Source organism: Eschrichtius robustus, chromosome 11, assembly GCF_028021215.1.
Source record: "Eschrichtius robustus isolate mEscRob2 chromosome 11, mEscRob2.pri, whole genome shotgun sequence".
Taxonomy (NCBI): domain Eukaryota; kingdom Metazoa; phylum Chordata; class Mammalia; order Artiodactyla; family Eschrichtiidae; genus Eschrichtius; species Eschrichtius robustus.
Genome location: NC_090834.1, coordinates 19,708,852 through 19,734,843, shown reverse-complemented (window position 1 = coordinate 19,734,843; position 25,992 = coordinate 19,708,852). Strand labels below are relative to the sequence as shown.

At 36.4% G+C, this 25,992-nt stretch overlaps 1 protein-coding gene across 2 annotated transcripts in view; it reads left to right on the top strand.

Moving 5' to 3' along the window:
- The window catches only part of C11H11orf65 (chromosome 11 C11orf65 homolog), a 133,822-nt gene that overhangs the window by 10,657 nt on the left and 97,173 nt on the right, over window positions 1-25,992 (top strand). Inside the window, exon 2 of one of the 2 annotated variants that reach the window (XM_068556801.1) lies at window positions 16,828-16,920. The exons of the other annotated variant lie outside the window; for it this stretch is intronic. Coding sequence (XP_068412902.1) covers window positions 16,828-16,920 — 93 coding nt within the window. The remainder of the gene's footprint in view (window positions 1-16,827; window positions 16,921-25,992) is intronic. 2 annotated transcript variants of the gene reach the window in all.

The following is a 25,992-nucleotide window of genomic DNA, read 5'->3' as shown; positions in this document are numbered from 1 at the left end:
TACCTTACTTATGCTCCAAAACCCTGCTTATCTCCCCTGTCAGTACCATAAGTCATTGTTTTAATTCCTCTGTTTCTTACCTTGCTGCTTTAAAGACCTTTGTTTCTTGTTCCATCATGCTAACAAAAGATCACTTGACTCCTCATTATATATGATGAGGATGTAAATATCCCTATCCTTTTCTTCACATATCTTCCAGTATTCAAATCCCCAAGTTCCATCACCTCTCCCTTGTCAATATTCACTTGGAGGAGTTTTTCAAATATCCTGAATACAAATCCTTTATTGCAATATAAAATATCATCTTCCAGGGTACCTCATTTCTCTCTTAAAGGTGTTTTTGGTAAGTCTTTAATTTTAATAATATCCAGTTTATCACTTGTTCTTTATGGTTAGTGCTGTCTGTGTCCATTTAAGAAGTGTTTATATAGAAGGTACTGTCATCAAGATGGTGTCAAAAGTCCAGGTCCCCCAGCATTCCAGGACGTTTCCTGGGCGGTGCACTCAGGTCTTGCCTCATGGGGATCACTGGGGGAATCTGCAGGGCTCGACCACTGGGGATTTGATAGAGACAGAGAAAAGAGGGGCAGGGCTGACAGCAACCTGTGCTCAGATCTTGGCAGTTTGCCTTACCACTTACAGCAATACCTGAGCAGAGATCTCAGCCAGACTCTGCCCATCTGCAGAGCTGAGCCAGTGGCCCCATCTGGCCAGGGAGCTCAGTTGGCAATTCTACCTGATATGGGTCCCAAACCAACAGGCTTTACTGACTACGGAACCTGTTTTATGGCCCCACTTAGGCAAGGAAGCAAATTCACAGCCCCACCCGATTTATGAGCATAGTCTTCAGTCCTGCCCAACCAGGAAGCCTAGCCAGTCATGGAGCCCAGAAACAGATCCAAGCCTATGGCCCTGCCTAATTACTGAGTACAAACTGTAGCCAGGGACTTCCCTGGTGACACAGTGGTTAAGAATCCACCTGCCAATGCAGGGGACACGGGTTCGAGCCCTGGTCCGGGAAGGTCCCACATGCCCCTGAGCAACTAAGCCCATGTGCCACAACTACTGAGCCTGTGCTCTAGAGCCCGTGAGACACAACTACTGAGCCTGAGTGCCACGACTACTGAGCCCGCACGCCTAGAGCCGGTGCTCCACAACGAGAGAAGCCACTGCAAGGAGAAGCCTGCGCACCGCAACAAAGAGCAGCCCCTGCTTGCCGCAACTAGAGAAAGCCCGCGCGCAGCAACGAAGACCCAACGCAGCCAAAAATAAATAAATAAATTTATTTTTTAAAAAACCTTTTAAAAAACTGTAGCCAAAGGGAGCCTAGCCAGTGACTCCACCCAATTGCAGAGCATAGCCTATGGCCCCACCCAGCTAGGGACCCTGGACAATGACCCCACCCAACCAAGGAGCACAGTCTCTAGACCCCCCACAACTGCAAGATATAGCTGGAGGCCCTACCCAACTAGAGAGCCTGGCCAGTGACCACCCGCAAGAGAGGAGCACACCCAGCCGCTTATCCCATCACAAAACCCAGCCTACAGCCTTGCCCAACTTTGGGGCAAAGCCTATGGCCCTACCTGATCACAGAACACAGCCTGTGGCTGCATCCAACCACAAAGCCTTGCCTGTACAAGACTTGCCCGAACATGAAGTCTGGCCAGCAGCACCATCTGGTAAGGGAGCACATCCTGAGGCCTCACCCAACCAGGAGTGATTGCAGAGCCCAGCCTGCAGCCCTGCTCAGTTGCAGAGTCCAGCCAGTGGCACCTCCCTGCCAGGGAACACAGCCTATGACTTCGCCTAACCAGAGGTGATTGCAAAGCCCAGCTAGTAGTCCTGCCTGAAAGCAAGTAAGCCATCATGCCCGCCTCAGAACATGGGCAGTGACCTCACCCAAATAGACACCCCAATAGCAAGCCTCCACCTGCCCATGGATGCTACCAGATGACCCATCCAGTACCCCAAGCTGAGCTAACTGATGAAGGTCTTTCTCTGCTGAAGGGAACCTCTAGAGTCTGGAAGAAAAGACCACTTACTCAAACGCACAGATACCAAAGTAAACATGACACCGCCAAAAGAAACTAATAAAGCTCCAATAATTTACTCAAAATATAGGTCTGTGAACTGTCTAACAAAGAATTCAGAATAATCCTCTTGAGGAAGTTCATGGAACTACAAGAACATGTAGACAGACAACTACATGATACTGGGAAAACAGTACATGAACAAAGTGAGAAGCTCAACAAAGAAATAAAAGCTATCCTCCAAAAAGCCAAAAAGACATCCTAGATCTGAATAATAAAAAAACTGAGCTAAAGAATTCCAACAGCAGACTCCATCAAAAAGACAAGAGATAAGTGCCTGTGAGGATGTGGAAAAAAGGGAATCTTGTACACTCTTGGGGGAATGTAAACTGGTACCACCACTGTGGAAAGCAGCATGGACATTCCTCAAAAAATAAAATAAAAAATAGAACTACCATATGATCCAGCAATTTCACTTGTGGATATTTTTCTGAAGGAAATGAAATCACTACCTCAAAGAGACAGCTGCACCCCCATGTTCATTGCAGCATATCCACACTAGCCAAGACATAGAAACAACCTAAGTATCTGTTGACAGATGAATGGATAAAGAAAATGTGATAATGTCTTATATATTATATATTATATTATGTGAAGATATTATATATAACATTTAATATTAGTATAACATATTAATATTATTTATAATGGAATATTATTCAACCATGAGAAGGAAGGAAATCCTGCCATTTGTAACAACATGAATGGATCTGGAGGGCACTATGCTAAGTGAAATAAGTCAGGCAGAGAAAGATGAATTCTGTATAATGTATGCTCTCATTTATGTGTGGAACCAAAAAAACCCTGAACTCTTAGAAATAGGGGGTACATTGTTGCTGCAAGGGGCAGTGGGGGTGTAGGGGAGGGATGAGTGAAGATCATCAAAGGGTACAAACTTCCAGTTATAAGATTAGTACGTTCTAGGAATGTAATGTACAGCATGGTGACTCTAGTTAACAGTACTGTGTTGAATAATTGAAAGTTGCTAAGAGAGTAGATCTTAAAATTTCTTACCACACACACAGTAAATGGTAATTATGTGAGTTGAAGGATGTGTTAACTAAATTTTTGTGGTAATCATTTCACTATATATGTAGATCAAATCATCATGTTGTATACCTTAAATTTACACAATGTTATATGTCAGTTATGTCTCAATAAAGATGCGGGGGAGTTAGAAATATTTGTTTAACCCAAAGTCAGAAGATATTTTCCTTATGTTTCTTCTAGAGGCTTAGTTGTTTAGTTTAGTTTCACAGTGAGATCTTGTATCCATCTCCAACTCATGTTTGTGTATGATAACAGGGACAAAGGTCATTTTTTTCCTTATGGATAATCAAACGACCAGGTATCTTTTATTGAAAAATACCATCTTTCCACAATAAATTGCAGTGATGCCTTTGTAAAGTCATGAAATCATATATGTGAACTGTTTCTATAGTTTCTACTCTGTTGCATTGGACTATTTGTCTATATTTGGGTTAACACCACATTGTCTTAATCTGTAGCTTTATAATAAGAGTGGATATATGGTAATACAGTCCTCTAACTTTGTTCTTCAAGATTATTTTACCTATTTTAGGACTTTTACATTTCCGTATAAACATTGGAATCAACTTATTTTAATTTCTTTTTTTATTCACACACACACACTGTATTTTATTTTTACAAGAGATAGACTGACACCAAGCATTGTACATGGATGACCACAACAAAAGCAACAATGATTGCAATTACCAAACATGAAACACACTCATACTATGTCATAATATTGACATTCAGTCCAGTAATCCTCCACTGTAACAGCTCCTTTACTTTGCAGTGAAAATTGATTTGTATATTCTTTGCCTCTGAGTCCTTGTTGGATTTTTTTTTTTTTAATTCAGACAGAAAGTCACAAAAATTATACTCATCCTCATCAGTTCACTCAGTCCCATGTAATTATTATTATTTTTTTCATCTTGATCTTTTGTTAGCACTTTTATGAGTTCATCAGTTTTTCATTAGAGTTCTGAAAATGCTTATTCATTCAGTTCAGCAGTACAGTCAGTTACCAGAAACCTGTACTTGTCAGAGTCTTTTCCATGAATTTCTTAAAGATGAAACCCTTTTATAGGAACATATTTGCAAAAGCATCAGAGTACACCCAGAACTGTCTGTAAATGACAAAAGACTTAAAAATGACCACAGTTAAAAATTTGATGAAAGTTCATAATAATGCAGTTGACAAGAAAATTAGTTATTTCTGAGATATACATTTTAAGGTAATAACTAGGATTATGACTTATAACATTATACCAGAACATATAAGATTTTTAGAAATTTCATGTAATGTCTGAAACATTTATATTAACATATTTCCATACAAATAACCCAATGAAAGTTTAGTATTAGTTGTTTTGTTTGTTTGTTTTTTTATACTGCAGGTTCTTATTAGGCATCAATTTTATACACATCAGTATATACATGTCAATCCCAATCGCCCAATTCAGCACAACACCAACCCCACCCCACCGCAGTTTTCCCCCCTTGGTGTCCATATGTCCATTCTCTACATCTGTGTCTCAACTTCTGCCCTGCAAACCAGCTCATCTGTACCATTTTTCTAGGTTCCACATACATGCGTTAATATATGATATTTGTTTTTCTCTTTCTGACTTACTTCACTCTGTATGACAGTCTCTAGATCCATCCATGTCTAAAAAAATTTTGTTGACATTATAATTGGGATTGCATTAAATCAATTGATCAATTTGGGGAGAACTAATATCTTACCATGCTGAGGTGTTTTTTTTTTAACATGGCGTATCTCTTCATTTATTTATATCTTCTTTAATTCCTCTCCATAATGTTTTGTAGTTTATAGTGCAGAAGTCTTATACATCTTTCACTTGATTTCTAGGTTATTTGGCTTTTTATGCTAAAGTAAGTGGTGTTATTTATTAAATTTTATTTTCTAATTGTTCATTTCTAGTTTATATAAATATTTATTTTTATACACTGACTAAATATACACTTATTATTTCTAATTGCTTTTTAATAGAGCCTTTCAGATTTTTATTTTAGATTTTATTGAAGTATAATTGATTTACAGTGTTGTGTTAATTTCTGCTATACAGCAAAGTGACTCAGTTATACATATATATATTCTTTTCCATTATGTTTTGTCACAGGATGTTGAATATAGTTCCCTGTGCTATACAGTAGCACCTTGTTGTTTATCCATCCTATATACCATAGTTTGCCTCTGCTAATCCCAAATTCCCATTCCTTTCCTCCCCTACCCCACCTCCCCCTTGGCGACCACAAATCTGTTCTCTATATCAGTAAGTCTGTTTCTGTTTTGTAGATATGTTGATTTATATTGAATTTTAGATTCCACATATAAGTGATATCATATGGTATTTGTCTTTCTCTTTCTAACTTACTTTGCTTAGTTTGATAATCTCTAGGTCCATCCATGTTGCTGCAAATGGCATGAATTCATTGTTTTTGATGGCTGAGTATCTTTCAGATTTTCCACTTAATCATGTCATCTTTGCATGATGACTTTCATTTTTCCTTTGCAAACTTTATACCTGTTATTTCTTGTTCTTGCTTTTTTGTGCTGACTAGCCCCTCCAGCACAATACTCAAAAGAATTATGGACATTCTTGTCTTTTTCCTGAACACAGAGAGAAGGCATATAATATTCCACTGTAAGCTGTTATCTGTATTTTTTTGTAGAAACTCATTATCTGTTTAAGGAAATAAACTTAATTCCTCATTTGCTAAGATTTTTATTCTTGTTTTTATGAAAACTCTGGGTATTGAATTTGATCAAATGTTTTTGCTGCTCCTAAATGGTCATATGGTCTCCTTCATTCTCTTTACGTGGTAAATTACATTCATTGATATTCAAATGTTAAACCAACCTTGTATTCCTGGAATAAACTCCACTTCATCCTGATTGTTACCCTTTTGGTATATCCTGGATTTGATTTGCTAAACATTGGCTTAGGATTTTCTGTATATTTATTTTTAAATTCAATTTTTCTTTGTTGTAATGTCCTTGCCAGGTTTTGTATCAGTATTATGCTGGTCTCCTAAAAGGAATTGGGAAGTATTTCTTCTTTTTCTGTAAGAGTTTGTGTGATTGGTATTATTTTTTCTATAAATGTTTGGAATAACACATTAGCAAAGCCATGTGTGCTAGGAGTTTTCCATATAGAAAGGTTTTTAATTATGAGTTCCATTTCTCTAAAATTCAGGACTATTCAGATGTGTATTTCTTCTTGTACCCATTTTAATAAATTACTTTTTCAAGGAATTTGTCCATTTTGTTTGTTTGTTTTTATTTAGGTATAATTGACATATAACATATTAATTGCAAGTGGGCAACATAATCAGTCAAAATTTGTATATATTGTGAAATAATCACCACAATAAGTCTAGGTAACATCTGTCACCATACCTAGTTACAAAAAATTTTTCTCTTGTGATGAAGACTTTTAAGATTTACTCTCTTAGCAACTCTCAAATATTCAATACAGTACCATTAACTATAATTCACCATGCTTTACATTACACCCCATGACTTAATTATGGTATAACTGGAAGTTTGTACCTTTTGGCCCCCTTCACCCATTTCTCCCACCCCCCACCCCCTACCTCTGGCAATAATCATTTTGTTCTTTTTATCTATGAGCTTACTGTTGTTGTTTAAATTCCACGTATAAGTAAGATCATATGGTATTTGTCTTTCTCTGACTTATTTCACTCAGCATAATGTTCTCAAATTCCATCCATGTAATTGCAAATGGAAAGATTTTGTTATTTTTTATGGCTGAATAGTATTCTGTTTTATATATATATATATATATATATATATATATATATGCCATATCTTCTTTATCCATTTATCCATCAGTGAGCACTTAGGTTGTTTCCATACTTGACTATTGAAAATAACGCTGCAATGAACATGGGGTGCATATATCTTTTTGAATTAGTGTTTTTGTTTTCTTCGGATAAATACCCAGAAGTGGAATTGCTAGATCACATGGTAGTTCTACTTTTTATTTTTTGAGGAATCTCCATACCATTTTTCATACTGGCTGAACCAATTTGCATTCATACAAACAATGCAGAAGGGTTCCGTTTTCTCCACATCTTTGCCAGCACTTGTTATTTCTTGTCTTTTTGGTAATAACCATTCTAACAGGCTTGAAGAGACATCTAGTTGTGGCTTTGATTTGAATTAAGGAATTTGTCCATTTTGTTTAAATTGTCAAATCTATTTTGGCCAAAATTTGTTTACAATCTCCTTTCATTATCCTTTTAATGTCTGTAAGATTTGTAGTGGTATTGTTAATAAGTGTTTTCTCTTCATTTCTCTACATCTGTATTTCTAGGAGTTTATCAATTTTATTAATCTTTTTAAAAAAACTGATCTTTGGCTTTGTTGGTTTTCTCTATTTTAACTCTATTTTCTATTTCATTGATTTCCAATCTTATCTTTATTGTTTTTTCTTTCATTTTGGGACTTTGATTTGCTATTCTTTTTCAAAGTTCTTTGGATGGAAAATTAGATCTTAGATTTTCAACTTTTATTCTTTTATAGTACATGTATTTTGAGCTATTAAAGTTCTCCCTTCAGCATTTCTTTAGATTTATCCACACAGGTTTTGATATGTCATATAATTATTACCTCAGTTTGGAATATTTCATAATTTTCCATGTAATTTTTTGACCCATGGGTTATTTAGAGCCACATTGATTAATGACCAAATATTTAGGAATTTTCTAGTTATCTTTTTGTTATTGATTTCTGGTTTAATTCCACTGCAGCCAGACAACATACTTTAAATGGTTTTAATAACCAAAACTTGCTTGGTACAGAAAAATTCTATTTTGATAAATGTTCCATGTGATCTTGAGAAAAAAAACATATTCTTCCATCAGTTAGGTCAAGTTAGTTAATTATGTTGTTCAAATCTTTCATAGCTGTCTTAGTCTGTTTGGGCTGCCATAACAAACTATTATAGGCTGGGTGGATTATAAATAACAGAAAGTTATTTATTATAGTTCTGGAGGCTAGGAAGTCCAAAATCAAGGCACTAGCAGACTTGGTACCTATTGAGAACCTGCTTCCTGGTTCTTGTTATGTCCTCACATGTTGGAAGGGATGAGTGATCTCTCTGAGCCCTTTTTTTTCCTTTTAAATTAGTTTTATTAGTTACCTATTTTATACAAATTCGTGTATATATGTCAATCCCAATCTCCCAATTTATCCCATCACCACCACCACCCCCCTGCTGTCCCCGCTTTGTGTCCATACATTTGTTCTCTGCATCTGTGTCTCTATTTCTGGCTTGCAAACCAGTTCATCTGCACCATTTTTCTAGATTCCACAAATATGCATTAATATACGATATTTGTTTTTCTCTTTCTGACTTACTTCACTCTATATGACAGTCTCTATGTCCATCCGCGTCTCTACAAATGACCCAGTTTCATTCCTTTTTATGACCGAGTAATATTCCATTGTATATATTTACCACATCTTCTTTATCCATTCGTCTGACTGAGCCCTTTTTTATAAGGGCACTAATCCCATTCATAAGGGCTTTACCCTCATGACCTAATCATCTCCCAAAGGTCCAGCCTCCTCCTACCATCACCTTGGGTGTTAGAATTTCAATATGAATTTTGGAGAGACAGAAACATTTAGTCTATAGCAGGAGACTTACTAATTTTTTGCCTATTTGTTCTACCAGTGCTTGAGAGAAGTATGTTAAAGTTTTCCATTATAATTGGGGATTCATTTATACTCCTGGTAATTGTGTTAATGTTAGCTTTATATATTTTGAAGTAATGTTGTTAGGTACATATCAGCTCAAGATTGTTACATCTTATTGTTGAGTCAAACCTAATCAATATGAAATGTTGTTTCTTATATTTTCCAAAACTTTTTGCCTTAAAGTCTATTTTATTTTGTATTGATAAAGTTACCCTAGTTTAATTTTGGTTAGTGTTTGCATGGTATATTTTCTTATTCTGTTACTTTCTAACTTTTTGTATCCTTTGTAAACAATACAGAGCTGGATCTAATTTTGGTTAGTCTTAAATAATCATTGTCTTTTAATTAACATGGTTAGACCATTTATATTTATTATAATTATGGTATTTGTTTAGTTTAAGTCTACCATATTGCTGTTGCTTTTCTACTTATCATCTGTTCTTCATGTATTTTTCCTGTTTCCCATTTCTTTGTATTATTTAAATGATTTTAATATATCATTATTTTCTTCTGTATTAACTTCTTGGTTATTTTGATTGATTTAAGATGTTCATAAATTATTTGCTACTCTTTCTGTTGAGAGGTTAGGGGCAATCTTCTTCCTTTTATTTAGGCTATTTTAGTCTTGCTTTACCACTAAAACCAATAAAATAGAACATGACATTCTGGGACCTCTAAGCTTAGGTAATAAATATGGAGAACAGTATGGAGGTTCCTTAAAAAACTAAAAATAGAACTACCATACGACCCAGCAATCCCACTACTGGGCATATACCCTGAGAAAACCATAATTCAAAAAGAGTCATGTACCGCAATGTTCACCGCAGCTCTATTTACAATAGCCAGGACATGGAAGCAACCTAAGTGTCCATCGACAGATGAATGGATAAAGAAGATGTGGCACATATATACAATGGAATATTACTCAGCCATAAAAAGAAACGAAATTGAGTTATTTGTAGTGAGGTGGATGGATCTAGAGTCTGTCATACAGAATGAAGTAAGTCAGAAAGCAAAAAACAAATACCATATGCTAACACATATATATGGAATCTGAAGAAATATATATATACACACATATATACATATATATGTATATATGTGTTTGTGTATATATATATATATATATGTATATATATATATATATGGTTCTGAAGAACCTAGGGGCAGGAGAGGAGTAAAGATGCAGATGTAGAGAATGAACTTGAGGACATGGGGAGGGGGAAGGGTAAGCTGGGATGAAGTGAGAGAGTGGCATGGACTTATATGTACTACCAAATGTAAAATAGATAGCTAGTGGAAAGCAGCCACATAGCACAGAGAGATCAGCTCAGTGCTTTGTGACAGCTTGGGGGTGGGATAGGGAGGGTGGGAGGGAGACGAAAGAGGGAGAAGATATGGGGATATATATATATGTATAGCTGATTCACTTTGTTATAAAGCCGAAACTAACACACCATTGTAAAGCAATTATACTTCAATAAAGATGTTAAAAAAATAAAAATAAAGGCAGTGCCCAGCTTAAAAAAAAAAAAAAGCATTGCAGGGTGCCCAGGTTCAATCCCTGGTCGGGGAACTAAGATCCTGCAAGCTGCGTGGTGTGGCCATAAAAAAGAAACATTGCAGTGTCCATGTCTGTGTCATGGAATGCTCATTCTGGATGAAGCCAGCCACAAGGTACAACAACCCTGAAACTGCCATGCCAAGCTAGCTTAATGGAAAGGCTGTCTACAGAGATTGGTGATTGGCCATCCCCAGATTTATCAACTATTCCATCCCACTTACAAGACACATAAGTGAAAAAGCCATTTTCAATATTCCACCGCCAGCAGATAAAACATAACAAGAACCAAGAAACAAGGCTGATAGCTAGAATTGAGGCCCCTGACATAGGGCCCCACTTGAGTCATCCCAGCCATTCCCAGCTTTGTAATCCATCTCAGATGAAGCCTCAATCATTGTGGAAGTGAGACGAGACATCCCTACTCTGCCCTACCATAATTTGCAACCCATAATTGTGAGCATAATAAAATGGTGGTTGTTTTACATCACTAAATTTTGGGGGTAGTTTGCTACACAGCAGTAGATTACCATAACAGTTACATTATTACATTATTACATTACATAAGATTACCATTATCTTAATGGGGTAACTTAGAGTTTACAGTATGCATCTTTGACTAATTAGTGCCTACATTTAGTACTTTTACACTTTCCAGAACAATGCAAGAATCTTAAAACGGGTTAACTCCCTTTATCATCTTTCCCTTTTGTGCTATTTGTTGTCAGATATTTTTCACTTACATTTTTGTTTTAAATATAAGAAGACATTATTTTTATTGCCTTAAACAATTAGTATTTACTTTTTATTGTGGTAAATATACATAACATAAAATTTACCATAATAACCACTTTTAGGTGTACAGTTTAGTGACATTAATTACATTTACAACGTTGTGTAGCCATTTCTACTATCCACTTCTAGAACTTTTTCATCATCTCAAACAGAACCTCCTGTATCCACTAAACAATAACTCTCTATCCTCCCCTGCCCCCTAGGCCATGGTAACCTATATTTTACTTTCTGTATCCATGAATTTGTCTATTCTAGGTAGTTTGTATAAGTACATTTGTCCTTTTGTCTCTGGCTATTTCATTTAGTATAATGTTTTCAAGTTTCATGTAATTTATAGCGTGCATCAGAATTTCATTCCTTTTAAAGGCTGAATAATAGTCCATTGTATTTATATACTACATTTTGTTTATCCACTCCCTTTTAACAGATCTTGGGTTGTTTCCACATTTTGGCTATTGTGAATAATGCTGCTATGAAAATTGTTGTATAAGTATCTGTTTGAGTACCTCTTTCAATTCTTTTGGGTTCATATCTAGAAGTGGAAGTACTGGATCATATTGCAATCCTATGTTTAAATTTTTGAGGAATGATCAAAATGTTTTCCATTGTGGCAGCACCATTTTACATTTTCACTAGCAATGCACACAGTTTCCAATTTCTCTACACTCTTGCCAACACTTATTTTCTATTTTTTTTATGATAGCCATCCTAATGGATGTGAAGTTGTATCTCATTGTGATTTTGATTTTGATTTCCTTAATGACTATTGATGTTGAGCATCTTTTTATGTGTTTATTGACCATTCATAAATTTCTCTGGAGAAATGTGTATTTGAGACTTTTGCCCATTTTTGAATTGGGTTATTTGTTGTTGTGATGTGGGAGTTCTTTACATATTTTGGATATTAAACCCTTATCAGATATCTGCTTTGCAAATATTTTCTTCCATTCTGTGGATTGCCCTTTCAGCCTCTTGACTGTGTCCTCTGCTATGCAAAAGTTTTAAATTTTGATATAGTCCACTCTATCCTTGTTTTTCTTTAGTTGCTGTGCTTGCAGGGTAATGTCCAATAAATCATTGCCAAATCCAATGTAATGAAGCTTTTCTCTTATATTTTCTTCTAAGAGTTTTAGGTTGCAGCTCTCATTTTTAGGTCTTTGATCCACTTTGCATTAATGTCCAATTTCATTATTTTGCATGTGGATATCCAGTTTTCCCAGCATCATTTGTTGAAAAGACTGTCCTTTCCCCATTAATAATCTTGGCACCCTTGTCAAAGTCAGTTATATATGTAGGAGTATAGTTTTGGCTTCTCTATTCATTCTATTGGTCTTATGTCTGTCCTAATGCCAATACCAAACTGTTTTGTAGCAAGTATTGACATCAGGATGTGTCTGGCTATTTGGGGGCCTTTGAGATTCCACATGAATTTTAGAATGTGCTTTTATATTTCTTTTAAAAGTGACATTGGGATTTTGATATGGATTGCACTGTCTGTAGATTACTTTGGGCAATATTTTCATCTTACCAATATTAAGTCTTCCAATCCATGAACACGGTATATCTTTCCATTTATTTATGTCTCCTTTAATTTCAGTATTTATTTTTTATTTATTTTTTATTGGGGTATAGTTGTTTTACAACGTTGTGTTAGTTTCTACTGTACAGTGAAATGAAGTAGAGTTCCCTGTGCTATACAGCAGGTTCTTATTAGTTATCTGTTTTATACATATTAGTGTACATATGTCAATCCCAATCTCCCAATTCATCCCACCTCAGCCCCCACTTTCCCCCCTTGGTGTCCATATGTTCAGTATTCATTTTTATTTCTCCAGATATTTACACCTTCCAGGGACCTTCATTCCTCCCTACAGTTCTGTGTTTCCCTATGGTATTACTTTCCTGCCACATAAGGAATTCCCTACAGTAGTTGTTGTAGGGCAGATCTCCTGTGAAAAATTCTTTCAGCTTTTGTTTGTCTGAAAACATCTTTATTTCACTTCTGTTTTTGAAGAATATTATCAGCATGATGGAAATCTAAGTTGTCACGTTTTGGTTTTTTTTTTTTTTCTCCTTAGCACCTTAAATATGACATTCCATTCTATTCTGGACTCCATGGTTTCTGTTAAAAAAAAAAAAATCAAGGACCAATTTTACTCTTTCAACCCTGAAAGTAATGTGTCTTTTATTGTCTGGATGCTTTTAAATTGTCTCTATGTTTTGTTTTTAGCAGTTTAAATTCGATGTGCCTATGTGTCATTTTCATTTTTTGTCCTGCTTGAATAAGTTGACAATAGAATAATCCAGCAGAGTCGACCCCTTGTTACCCTAGCATACTTACTTCTTCTAACCATGTTTAACTTCCAAATAATGTCAATATTAAAATTATGCTTCCACCTAACATGATACAACTATCCCTCATATAGATTAAAACAAACTAAAACCCTCTTCCCCAAAGTAATTTTATTTATCTTTCAATCATTTTTATTTCTCTTCCTGCTGAGTCATACTCCACCTATGATATCTTGTCATATAAATACTAGATACAAGGTTAAGGACTTATATTTATTTCCTACTGCTGCTATAACTGCCAAAACCTTAGTAGCTTTAAACAACAAAAAATTATTATCATCCAATTCTGGAGGCCAAAATCTGAAATGGATCTCACTGGGCTAAAATCAAGATGTCAGCAATGCTGCGTTCTTTCTGGAGGCTCTAGGGAAGAATTTGTTTTCATGCCTTTTCCAGCCTTTAGTGGCTGCCCACATTCCTTGGCTTATGGTCTCCTTCCATTTTCAAAGCCAACAATGACCTACCGAGTATGTCTCACATCACATCACTCTGGTGCTGACTCTTCTGTCCCCTCTTTAACTTATACAGACTCTTTTTTTCCCACTTATAAGGCCCCCTCATTTTTTTTGGTGTGGTGGCTCACTGGCATGAGGAACTCAAAATGGCCAGGTGACAGTATCAGCTTCCATTTTAATGGAACTTTTGGTGTGTACCTTGGTGGAAGCCTTACTCCTGTGGGTTCTAAGGCCTTTATATCCACAGAACCCAAAGGTAAAAGGACAGGAAGCAAAATTTTCACTAGTGGATTATTAGAGATAATATTGAGAGGGAGCCACTTTCATTTCCACCCTTTAATTTTCAAACTCATAAATGCTGGCTGGCATAGATTCAGATCATATTCTATAACATGAAGGACATCACTGTAGCCTGAAAAGTGTTATCAGTGGAACTCTAACTGTAACTGAGTCTCCAAAATGCCATTCCACCAGGCCAAGTGCTTTAGGGTGATGGGGAACAAGGTAATGTCAGTGAATTTCATGAGCATAGGCCCATTGATGTGCTGCATTTGCTCTGAAGCAAGTTCTCTGATCAGAAGCAATGTTATGCAGAATATAATGACAAGTGAATAAAACATTTTGAAGGTACACAGATAGTGGTTTTTGTAGAAGTATTGTGTACCCAGGAGTGTAAATTATCAATTCCAATGAGAATCAAGTGTTGCCCCTTCCATAATGGAAGTGTTCCAACTAATCAATGTGCCACAAGAAGCTGGCTAATTCCCTCAAGGAATGATGCCATATCAGGGGCTCAGTGTTGGTCTCTGCTTTGACACAGTGGGCACTCAGCAGTAGTTGTAGCCAGATATAGTGCGTAAAAATCCATGTTGCTGAGCCCATGAATAACCTCCACTCCTCCATTCCTGTTGCCATGGCCACTTTGTTCATGAGCCCATTGGGCAAGGAGAGCAGTGGCTAGGGAAATAGACTGACTGACTCCAAAGAATGGGTCATCTTGCCTACTTGATTATTAATATTTCTCTCTGCTGAGATTGCTCTTTGCTGAGAATTGACGTGGGACACAAATGTCTTCACACTTGGTGCCCATTTGGAGGGGTCTGACCTCTTCCCCAAAAGCTTTCTAACCATGTTCTTTCCAAATCCCTGACCATCCAGCAAAGCCATCAGTTATTGCCCATCTGTAGATCTGTACCTCTGGCCATCTTTTCTTCCAGGCATAATATACAACAGGTATGCTGCTTGAAGTTCTGTCCCCTGTAAGTATTTCTCTTCAGAGCTACCCCTGAGTGAGGCTGTATATTATATATGGAACTTCCTATGGATCACACTTTGCACTTGACCTCCTGAGGCCTGCTAGGTCCTGAGTTTGACCAATAGAATTCAAACTAAGTGATGCTGTGTGACTTCCAAGACAAGGCCTTGAGAAGCCTTGCAATTTCTACTGTCTCTCTCTGTCTCTTTCTCTCCCTCTCTCCCTCTCTCCCTCTCTCTCTCTCTCTCTCTCTCTTTCTCTCTCTCTCTCTCTCTCTCTCTCTCTCTATTGTACTTTGAAATGTACATGCTGTGAAGAAACTCTAAACTGAAAGTCTATATGGAGAGAGAAGCCCAGCCATCACAGAGGTTCCAACAATCCAAGCTGAAGACCCAGTATATGTGTGTAAGACCATATTAAATCACCCATCTCCAGCTGATCTGGCAACTGACTACAGCCAAATACATGAGTCCAAGCAAGAATAGCAGAAGTTCCCCGTCAACCCACAGAAAGCAGTTGTTGCTTTAAGTCACTAAATTTGAGGGTGGTTTGATACAATAATCTACAAATTTAGAAGATACTATTCAGATTTTAAACCATCATAAATTTTTCTTGGTACTCAATTTGGGGTGTTACTTAAGAAATTACATCTTCCTTTCAGAAAGAATATTATTTGTGTTGAGGTGAGCTGCACCATCTTCCACAGGCAATTGCAATGGGACTTCAAATTGTCATATTGGTATTATGGATTACTTCAACTTGAATTTATTTGATTTGATTTAATATAAGCAAACTGAGGGGTCAGGGAATGTTTACCAAGAGTTATTAAGGTTTGGGGAAGGAATAAGGTAGGAGAGGGTTACCAAAGATAGCTTTCCAAGATAGAAGAATTGCTTGCAGTTGTTTGACTAAATTTGCACTAACAATAAAAGTAGATAGGGTTTGTAAATCAGTGGAATTACCACAGGAATGAGGAGGATTCTGTAATGATAATAATAGATAATACTTATTGAGTGCTTTTTTACGCCAGAAGTTGTTCTAAGTGCTTTACAAATTTTAGCTCATTTATTCCTAACCATAGCTGTATGAAATAGTACTGTCATTCCCATATTTTAGATAAGAAACTGATCATAGAGGTTAAGCAACTTGTTCAGGATCACACAGCTAGTAATTACTAACACTTGAGCCCAGACAATATTATGCCATGCTCAGTGTTCTTAACCACTAGGCTGTATTTTGTCTTTCTCCTAGATTACAGTGGAGTATACGAAAGTGACCCAACCAAAGTTTTGGATATTTTATTTATAGTTGCTAGTGATACCATTACAAATTTAAGGGTAAAACTCTTTGTGAGAATAATACCAATATTGCCTGACTTGTCAAAGCAAACCTTGATTGGATAATATTTCTAAAATCTAGTTTACATATGTAAAATCTATTTTATGATTTTTACTCATTTTGCCCTATATAGGCAAAAAGCTAATTAGAGGTAGAAAACCCAGTTTTGACCATAAAATCTTATGTGTCTGAACCTTTAGAATGTCGCTGTATTCCAACACTTTAAAAGTCTGATTAATATAAGAAGACAAGGGGAGCCACGTCAGATACTGAGATACATTAATCCCAAAGAGGTAAGGACATTATTTATTGATACAATATATTTTCCCCCCTTAAAAATGTGTGACTGCTTTATAAATTCAAAGTGCTTGTATTTCTTTTTTTTAACTTTTTAAATAAAATATTACACACATATAGAAAGTTCATAAAACATAAATTTATAACAACTGAATCATCACAAGCAAACCCCTGTGTAACACTCCCCCAGATCAACGTTTTTATACTTCAAACCACTGCCTTTGGGTGCCCTGCAAATCACTGCCAACTCTCTTCTTCCAAAAGGTAAACACTATTTTGAATCCTACCACTATACTTTAGTTTTCTCTGTTTTAAAGCTACATATAAATAGAATCCTATAGTATACTTTTGTATCTAGCTTTGTTCATTCAACATTGTTTGTGAACCTAAACTTCATTCATTTCATAAAAATGATGGTAGTATTCCATTTTATGAATATACTGCTATTTATTCATTCTACAATAGGTTGACATTTGGACTTTTTCTAGTTTGTGGCTATTATAAAGGCTGCTTCTGGCACTATTTTTACTCATGCCTCCTGGCTAACAGGTCCACAAATTTCTTTTGGTTTCTATTCAACCTAGAAACAGAATTGCTGGATGGAAGGATATGCCAAACTATTTTCCAAAGTTATTGTATTAATTTATGTTCACTGTCAGCAACCTTTGGGAATTCTTGGTGCTCTACATCCTCAGCAACACTTAATATTGTCAGTTTTTAATTTGCATTTCTCTGATTACTAATGAAGTTGAGCATCTTTTTGAGGAGTTGTGCTCCTGATTAAAATTCTATATGTGATTTTTCAGGCCTGACCACAGGCAATTACAAAGCCTTTACCTGACAGGACTCACAAGGGAAAGCTATCCTCACCTCACACTAGACTTCGTGCAGAGTCAGTGCATTACAGTCGCTGAAGGGAGTTGCAGACAAGGACTCAGGACCCTCTCTGTCCACGAATTTAGGCATATTTTCCTAGCCCCAAAAGCCTTCACTCCTAGGTCTCTTTTTTTTTTTTTTAGTATTTTTATTGGAGTATAATTGCTTTATAATGGTGTGTTAGTTTCTGCTGTATAACAGTGAATCAGCTATAGATATAAATATATTAATCCATTTTGAGTTTATTTTTGTGTATGGTGTTAGGGAGTGTTCTAATTTCATTCTTTTACATGTAGCTGTCTAGTTTTCCCAGCACCACTTATTGAAGAGGCTGTCTTTTCTCCATTGTATATTCTTGTCTCCTTTATCAAAGATAAGGTGACCATATGTGTGTGGGTTTATCTCTGGGCTTTCTATCCTGTTCCATTGATCTGTATTTCTGTTTTTGTACCAGTATCATACTATCTTGATTACTCTAGGTTTGTAGTATAGTCTAGTATACTACAGTATAGTATAGTATACTGTATAGTATAGTATAGTATAGTATAGTATAGTATAGTATAGTATAGTATAGTATAGTAGGGAGCCTAATTCCTCCAGCTCTGTTTTTCTTTCTCAAGATTGCTTTGGCTGTTCAGGGTCTTTTGTGTTTCCATACAAAATGTGAAATTTTTTGCTCTAGTTCTGTGAAAAATGCCATTGGTAGCTTGATAGGGATTGCATTGAATCTGTAGATTGCTTTGGGTCATATAGTCATTTTCACAATGTTGATTCTTACAATCCAAGAACATGGTATATCTCTCCATCTGTTTGTATCATCTTTAATTTCTTTCATCAGTGTCTTATAGTTTTCTGCATACAGGTCTTTTGTTTCCTTAGGTAGGTTTATTGCTAGGTATTTTATTCTTTTTGTTGCAGTGGTAAATGGGAGTGTTTCCTTAATCTCTCTTTCAGATTTTTCATCATTAATGTATAGGAATACAAGAGATTTCTGTGCATTAATTTTGTATCCTGCTACTTTACCAAATTCATTGATTAGCTCTAGTAGTTTTCTGGTAACATCTTTAGGATTCTCTATGTATAGTATCATGTCATCTGCAAACAGTGACACCTTTACTTCTTCTTTTCCAATTTGGATTCCTTTTATTCCTTTTTCTTCTCTGATTGCTGTGGCTAAAACTTCCAAAACTATGTGGAATGATAGTGGTGAGATTGGGTGACATTGTCTTGTTACTGATCTTAGAGGAAATGGTTTCTTTTTTTTTTTAACACTGAGTGTTATTTCTTCCTTAAATGTTGGGAAGGATTTGCCAGTCAAGCCATCTGTGCCAGAATTTTTCTTTGTGGGAAGATCTTAAATTACAAATTCAGTTTATTGTTATAGGTCTACTCATATTTTGTATTTATTGTTGTGCTAGTTTTGATAAGTTGCATTTTTCTAGGAAATGTTCCATTTCATCTAAACTTTCAAATTTATTTGCATTAAGTTGTTCTTAAGATTCTCTTATGATCTTTCTAATTTTATGATCTTAGAATCAATAGTAGTTTCTATTTCATTCCTGATATTGATTATTTGTATATTCTGTTTCTTGACCAGTCTTACTAGGGTTTCCCACTTTTATTAGTCTTTCCAAGAAACCAACTTTGAGCTTTGTCATTCCATTCTATTGTTCATTCAAGTTCCTTCTTTTTCTGCTGTTAATTATTTCCTTCTTTTTATTTTCTTTGAATTGTATTTACTGTTGTTTTCCAACTTTTTGAAGGGAATGCCAAATTTATTGATTTTCAGTATGTTTTTAGCATATACATTTTGACATATCATATTTTCATCAAATTCAATACAAAATTTCTACTTTGATTTCTTCTGGTAATTTAGAATTGCATTTTTAAACTTGCAAACATCTGGAAATTATTATCTTTCGTGAAATCAATCTTTATCTTAATCACACTGTGATTTTCAATCCTCTGTTAGTAATCTATTTTTGCAATATTGTATCTGTATTTGAAAAGAAGATGTATTCTGCAGTTGTTGAACACAGTACATAGATGTCAATTAGGTCAAATTTGTGAATTATGTTGATCAGACCTTCTATATGCTTACTGATTATTTTTGCTTACTTGTACTATCAGTTACTGAGAGAAGTGCATTAAAATCTCCCATTATAAGCCCGGCCACCATAGAAGAGAAGCTCCATTGTTGAGTGATGCACAAAGTGTGGGACAGTAGTTACAGCCTATCTCCCCATGTACCAGCTCCTGCCTCCTGGGGCACTAGGAAGGGCTTCCATCCTGTGTCCACCAGAGTGGGCTCTCATGCCCCCTGTCTACCTCCTCCTCTGTACCTCCTCCCCATTGGTAGGGGAGGCTCCTGTGCTCCAGGGCAGCTGTGGTAGCAGATGCCTGTAGGTGGCTCACATGCAGCAGTGGGGCTGAAGTCACAGCTGAGCTCTAGGGGCCATGCAACTAAGGAAGAAGAGCTGAAATCTCTCCTCACGGCTGTGCAAACCATGGATTTACACCCCCACGACTGGCTTTGTAAACTCAGCACCTGCAGAACATCTGAACAGACAATGAGTGCTCCTGCAGTCAAGACAGGTCTAGCTTTAGCTGCTGTGGACTTTGTGGCCACCTACACGTGGAGGTTGGGCCAGGCCAGAGTCTCAGCTGCCTCCATGGTGCCCACAGCAGGTCCAGGTGCATGATTACTGCAGTCCTGGAACCTGACTTCAGTGGATCAGTACTGGTGGCCTGGTGAAAACAATGCCTGAGAGACACCAGGGCCAATTGCTGGCATACCCATGGTTCAGGTGGGGCCGAGAGCAGTGCCAACCACAGTGTAATCTGTGAGCCCATACAATGGATGAAAGGTGACAAAACAGAGCACACTCACAGGTGAACATCTCCAGAGGAGGAATACTCAGTGACTTCTCTCCCAGTGGGAGTGCTCCAAACCCACCTACCTCACACCGCAGATCAGAAACACAGCTAAGAAACAGCTCTACTCCAACAACTAGGAAGCAGACCCCACCCCTGACAGGGCAGTGACAAACAGAGCAAAGGGGAGGCCCTGCTCAATATCCAGAGCAGGTTCTGGTCACCACAACATCAGTCACACCTCCTATCAAGGGGATAATGGCCAGCATACAGTGATGAAAGAGGTGGCAGACATCTATACTAAAAATTCTCAAGTGCACATGGAACATTCTCCAGGATAGATCACATCTTGGGCCATAAATCAAGCCTCGGTAAATTTAAGAAAATTGAAATCATATCCAGAATCTTTTCCGACCACAATGCTATGACATTAGAAATAAATTACAGAAAACAACTATAAAAAACACAGACATGTGGAGGCTAAACAATATGTTACTAAACAACCAATGGATCACTGAAGAAATCAAAGAGGAAATCAAAAAATACCAAGAGATGAATGACAACAAAAACATGATGATCCCAAACCTATGGGATGCAGCAAAAGCAGTTCTAAGAGGCAGGTTTATAACAATACAGTCTTACCACAGGAAACAAGAAAAATCTCAAATAAACAACCTAACCTTACCCCTAAAGCAACTAGAGAAAGAAGAACAAACAAAATGCAAAGTTAGTAGAAGGAAAGAAATCACAAAAATCAGAGGAGAAATAAATGAAATAGAGACGAAGAAAACAATGGAAAAGAGCAATGAAACTAAAAGCTGGTTCTTTGTAAAGATAAACAAAATTGTTAAACCTTTAGCCAGACTCATTAGGAAAAAAGGGAGGGGCTCACATCAATACATTTAGAAACAAAAAAGGAGAAGTTACAACTGATACCACAGAAATACAAAGGATCATAAGAGACTACTACAAGAGACTATATGCCAATAAAATGGATAACCTAGAAGAAATGGACAAATTCTTAGAAAGGTACACCCTTCCAAGACTGATACAGGAAATATGAACAGACCAATGACAAGTACTGATATCAAAACTGTGATTTTAAAACTTCCAACAAGCAAAAGTCCAGGGCCAGATGGCTTCACAGGCAAATTCTACCAAACATTTAGAGAAGAGTTAATGCCTATCCTTCTGAAACTCTTCCAGAAAATTGCTGAAGCAGGAACACTCCCAATCTCATTCTATGAGGCCACCATCACCCTGACACCAAAACCAGACAAAGGTACAACACAAAAAAGAAAATTACAGGCCACCATCACTGATGAACATAGATGTAAAAATCCTCAACAAAATAGTAGCAAACCAAATCCAACAATACAGTAAAAGGATCATACACCATGATCAAGTGGGATTTATCCCAGGGATGCAAGGATTTTTCAATATCCACAAATCAATCAGTGTGATACACCACATCAACAAACTAAAGAATAAAAACTGTATGATCATCTCAATAGATGCAGAAAAAGCTTTTGACAAAATTCAACACCCATTTATGGTAAATACTCTCCAGACAATGGGCATAGAGGGAACCTAGCTCAACATAATAAAGGCCATATACGACAAACCCACAGCAAACATCATTCTCAATGGTGGAAAACGGAAAGCATTTCCTCTAAGACCAGGAACAAGACAAGGATGTCCACTGTTGTCACTTTTATTCAACATAGTTTTGGAAGGTCTAGCCATGGCAATCAGAGAAGAAAAAGAAATAAAAGGAATCCAAATTGGAAAAGAAGACGTAAAACTATCACTGTTTGCAGATGACATGATACTATACATAGAAAATCCTAGAGATGCTACCAGAAAACTACTAGAGCTCACCAATGAATTTGGTAAAGTTGCAGGATACAAAATTAATACACAACAAACTTGCATTCCTATATGCTAACAACAAAAGATCAGAAATAGAAATTAAGGAAACAATCCCACTTACCATTGCATCAAAAAGAATGAAATACCTATGGAATAAACCTACCCAAGGAGGCAAAAGATCTGTACTCAGAAAACTATAAGGTGCTGATGAAAGAAATCAAAGATGACACAAACAGATGCAGAGGTATATCATGTTGTTGGATTGGAAGAATCAACATTGTGCAAGTGACTATACTACCCAAAGCAATCTACAGATTCAATACAATCCCTATCAAATTACTGATGGCATTTTTCACAGAGTTAGGACAAAACATTTTACAATTTGTACGGAAACACAAAAGACCCTGAATAGCCAAAGCAATCTTGAGAAAGAAAACCAGAGCTGGAAGAATCAGGCTCCCTGACTTCATACTATCCTACAAAGCTACAGTAATCAAAACAGTATGGGGGGCTTCCCTGGTGGCACAGTGGTTGAGAATCTGCCTGCCAATGCAGGTGACACAGGTTCGAGTCCTGGTCTGGGAAGATCCCACATGCCATGGAGCAACTAGGCCCGTGAGCCACAATTACTGAGCCTGTGTGTCTGGAGCCTGTGCTCTGCAACAAGAGAGGCCGTGATAGTGAGAGGCCCACGCACCGCGATGAAGAGTGGCCCCCACTTGCCGCAACTAGAGAAAGCCCTCGCACAGAAACGAAGACCCAACACAGCCATAAATAAATAAATAAATAAAATTAAAAATCTTAAAAAACAAAAAACAGTATGGTACTGGCACAAAAACAGAAATGTAGATCAATGGAACAGGATAGAGAAAGTCCAGAGACAAACCCATGCACCTATGATCAATTAATCCATGACAAAGGAGGCAAGAATATACAATAGAGAAAAGACAGTCTCTTCAACAAGTGGTGCTGGGAAAACTGAACAGCTACATGTAAAAGAATGAAATTAGAACACTCTCTAAGACCATACACAAAAATAAACTCAAAATGGATCAAAGACCTAAATGTAAGGCTGGACACTATAAAACTCCTAGAGTAACACACAGGCAGAACACTCTCTGAGATAAATCGCAGCAATATCTTTTTTAATCCACCACCTTGAGTAAGAAAAATAAAAACAAAAATAAACAAATGGGACCTAATTAAACTTAAATGCTTTTGCACAACAAAGGAAACCATAAACAAAACAGAAAGACAACACACAGAATGGGAGAAAATATTTGCAAACGATGTGACTGACATGGGGTTAATCTCCAAAGTATACAAACAGCTCATGCAGCTCTATGTCAAAAAAACCAACAACCCAACTGAAAAATGGGCAGAAGATCAAAATAGACATTTCTCCAAAGAAGACATACAGATGGCCAAAAACCACATGAAAAATGCTCAGCATCACCAATTATTAGAGAAATGCAAATCAATACTACAATGAGGTATCACCTCACACATGGGTCAGAATGGCCATCATCAAAAAATCTATAAAGAGTAAATGCTGGAGAGGGTGTGGAGAGAAGGGAACAATCCTACACTGTTGGTGGAATGTAAAGTGGTACAACCGTTGTGGAGAACAGTATGGAGGTTCCTTAAAAAACTAAATATAGAACTATGGTAAAATGATCCAGCAATCGGACTCCTAGACATACATCTGGAGAAAAACATAATTTGAAAAGATACATGCACCCCGATTTTCATTGCAGCACTATTTACAATAGCCAAGACATGGAAGCACCCTAAATGTCCATTGACAGAGGGGTGGATAAAGAAGATGTGGTACATATATACAATGGAATATTACTCAGCCATAAAAAAGGATGAAATAATGCCATTTGCAGCAACATGAATGGACCTAGAGATTGTCATTCTGAGTGTAGTAAGTCAGACAGAGAAAGACAAATATCATATGTTATCATTTATATGTGGAATCTAAAAAGTATGGCACAAATGAACTCATTTCTAAAACAGAAATAGAGTCACAGATGCAGAAAACAAACTTATGGTTAGTAGGGGGGAAAGGGGCAGGGGGACAGATAAACTGGGAAATTGGGATTGACAAATACACACTACTATATATAAAATAGATAACTAACAAGGACATATGGTATAGCATAGGGAATTCTACTCAATATTCTAATGACCTACATGGGAAAAGAATATAAAAATAGTGTATATATGTATATGATAACTGATTCACTTTACTGTACACCTTAAACTAACACAACATTGTAAATCAACCATACTCCAATTCATATAAAATAAAATCCCCTTCTATCATCAAAGATTTGTGTATTTTTCTGGTAGTTTGTATAATTTGAGGCCGTGCTATTAACTGAAAACCAATTTAGGATCATTATATCTTTCTTGTCAATTGAACGTTATATTATTTTGAAGAGTCTCACTTTATCTCTAGTAATACTCTTTGCTTTATGGTCCAAAATCTCTGATACTAATGTAGCCACACCACTATTTTTCATTATTGTTTGTATGGTATATCTTTCCCATTATTTTACTTTCAACATTCTGAATCTCCATATTTTATCTGTGTCTTTCTTAGGCAGTATATTGTTAGTTAATAGTTTTATCCAGTATGATGCTCTGTGTCTTTTGTTGGAGCATTTAATGTATTCACATTTAATGTACTTACTGATATTTTGGGACTTATAGATACTCTGCCTTGTTTTGGGCTTATTATTTTTATTCTTAAAACTTCCTCTCTCTATTATCATTCTTTTATGCTTATACAAGATATTGCAACATGCATATTTGACTTATGAAAATCATATAAAGGTTGGCATTTTTATCTCTTCCCAGACAATGTACTTATATCCCTTTACCCATTCTGACTTATATATTCTTGCTGTTGTACTTTTAAATTCTCTTTTGCTGGATTATATGGTAAGACTATGTTTACTTTTGTAAGAAACTGCCAAGCTATCTTCCAAAGTAATTGTACCATTTTACATTCCAACCAGCAATGAATGAGAGTTCCTATTGCTCCACATTCTAACTAGCATTTGATGTTGTCAGTGTTTTAGATGTTAGCCATTCTCATATTATTTAGAGGTATCTCATGTTTTAATCTACAACTTCCTTTTGACATATATGTTGAACATATTTTCATTTGCTAATTGGCTATCTCTCTATCTTCTTTGGTGAGGTAACTTTTCATATCTTTGCCCATTTTTTAAATTAAGCTGTCCATCTTCTTATTGTTTAGTTTTAAGGGTTCTTTCTATATTCTGGATAGCAGTCTTTTATCAGATGTGTATTTAGCAAAGATTTTTTTCCTTCTGAGACTTCTCTTTTCATTCTCTTAGCAGTGTTCATCACAGAACATTAATTTTAATGAAGTCCATCCTTTCCATTTTTTTTTTCTTTCATGAGTTATG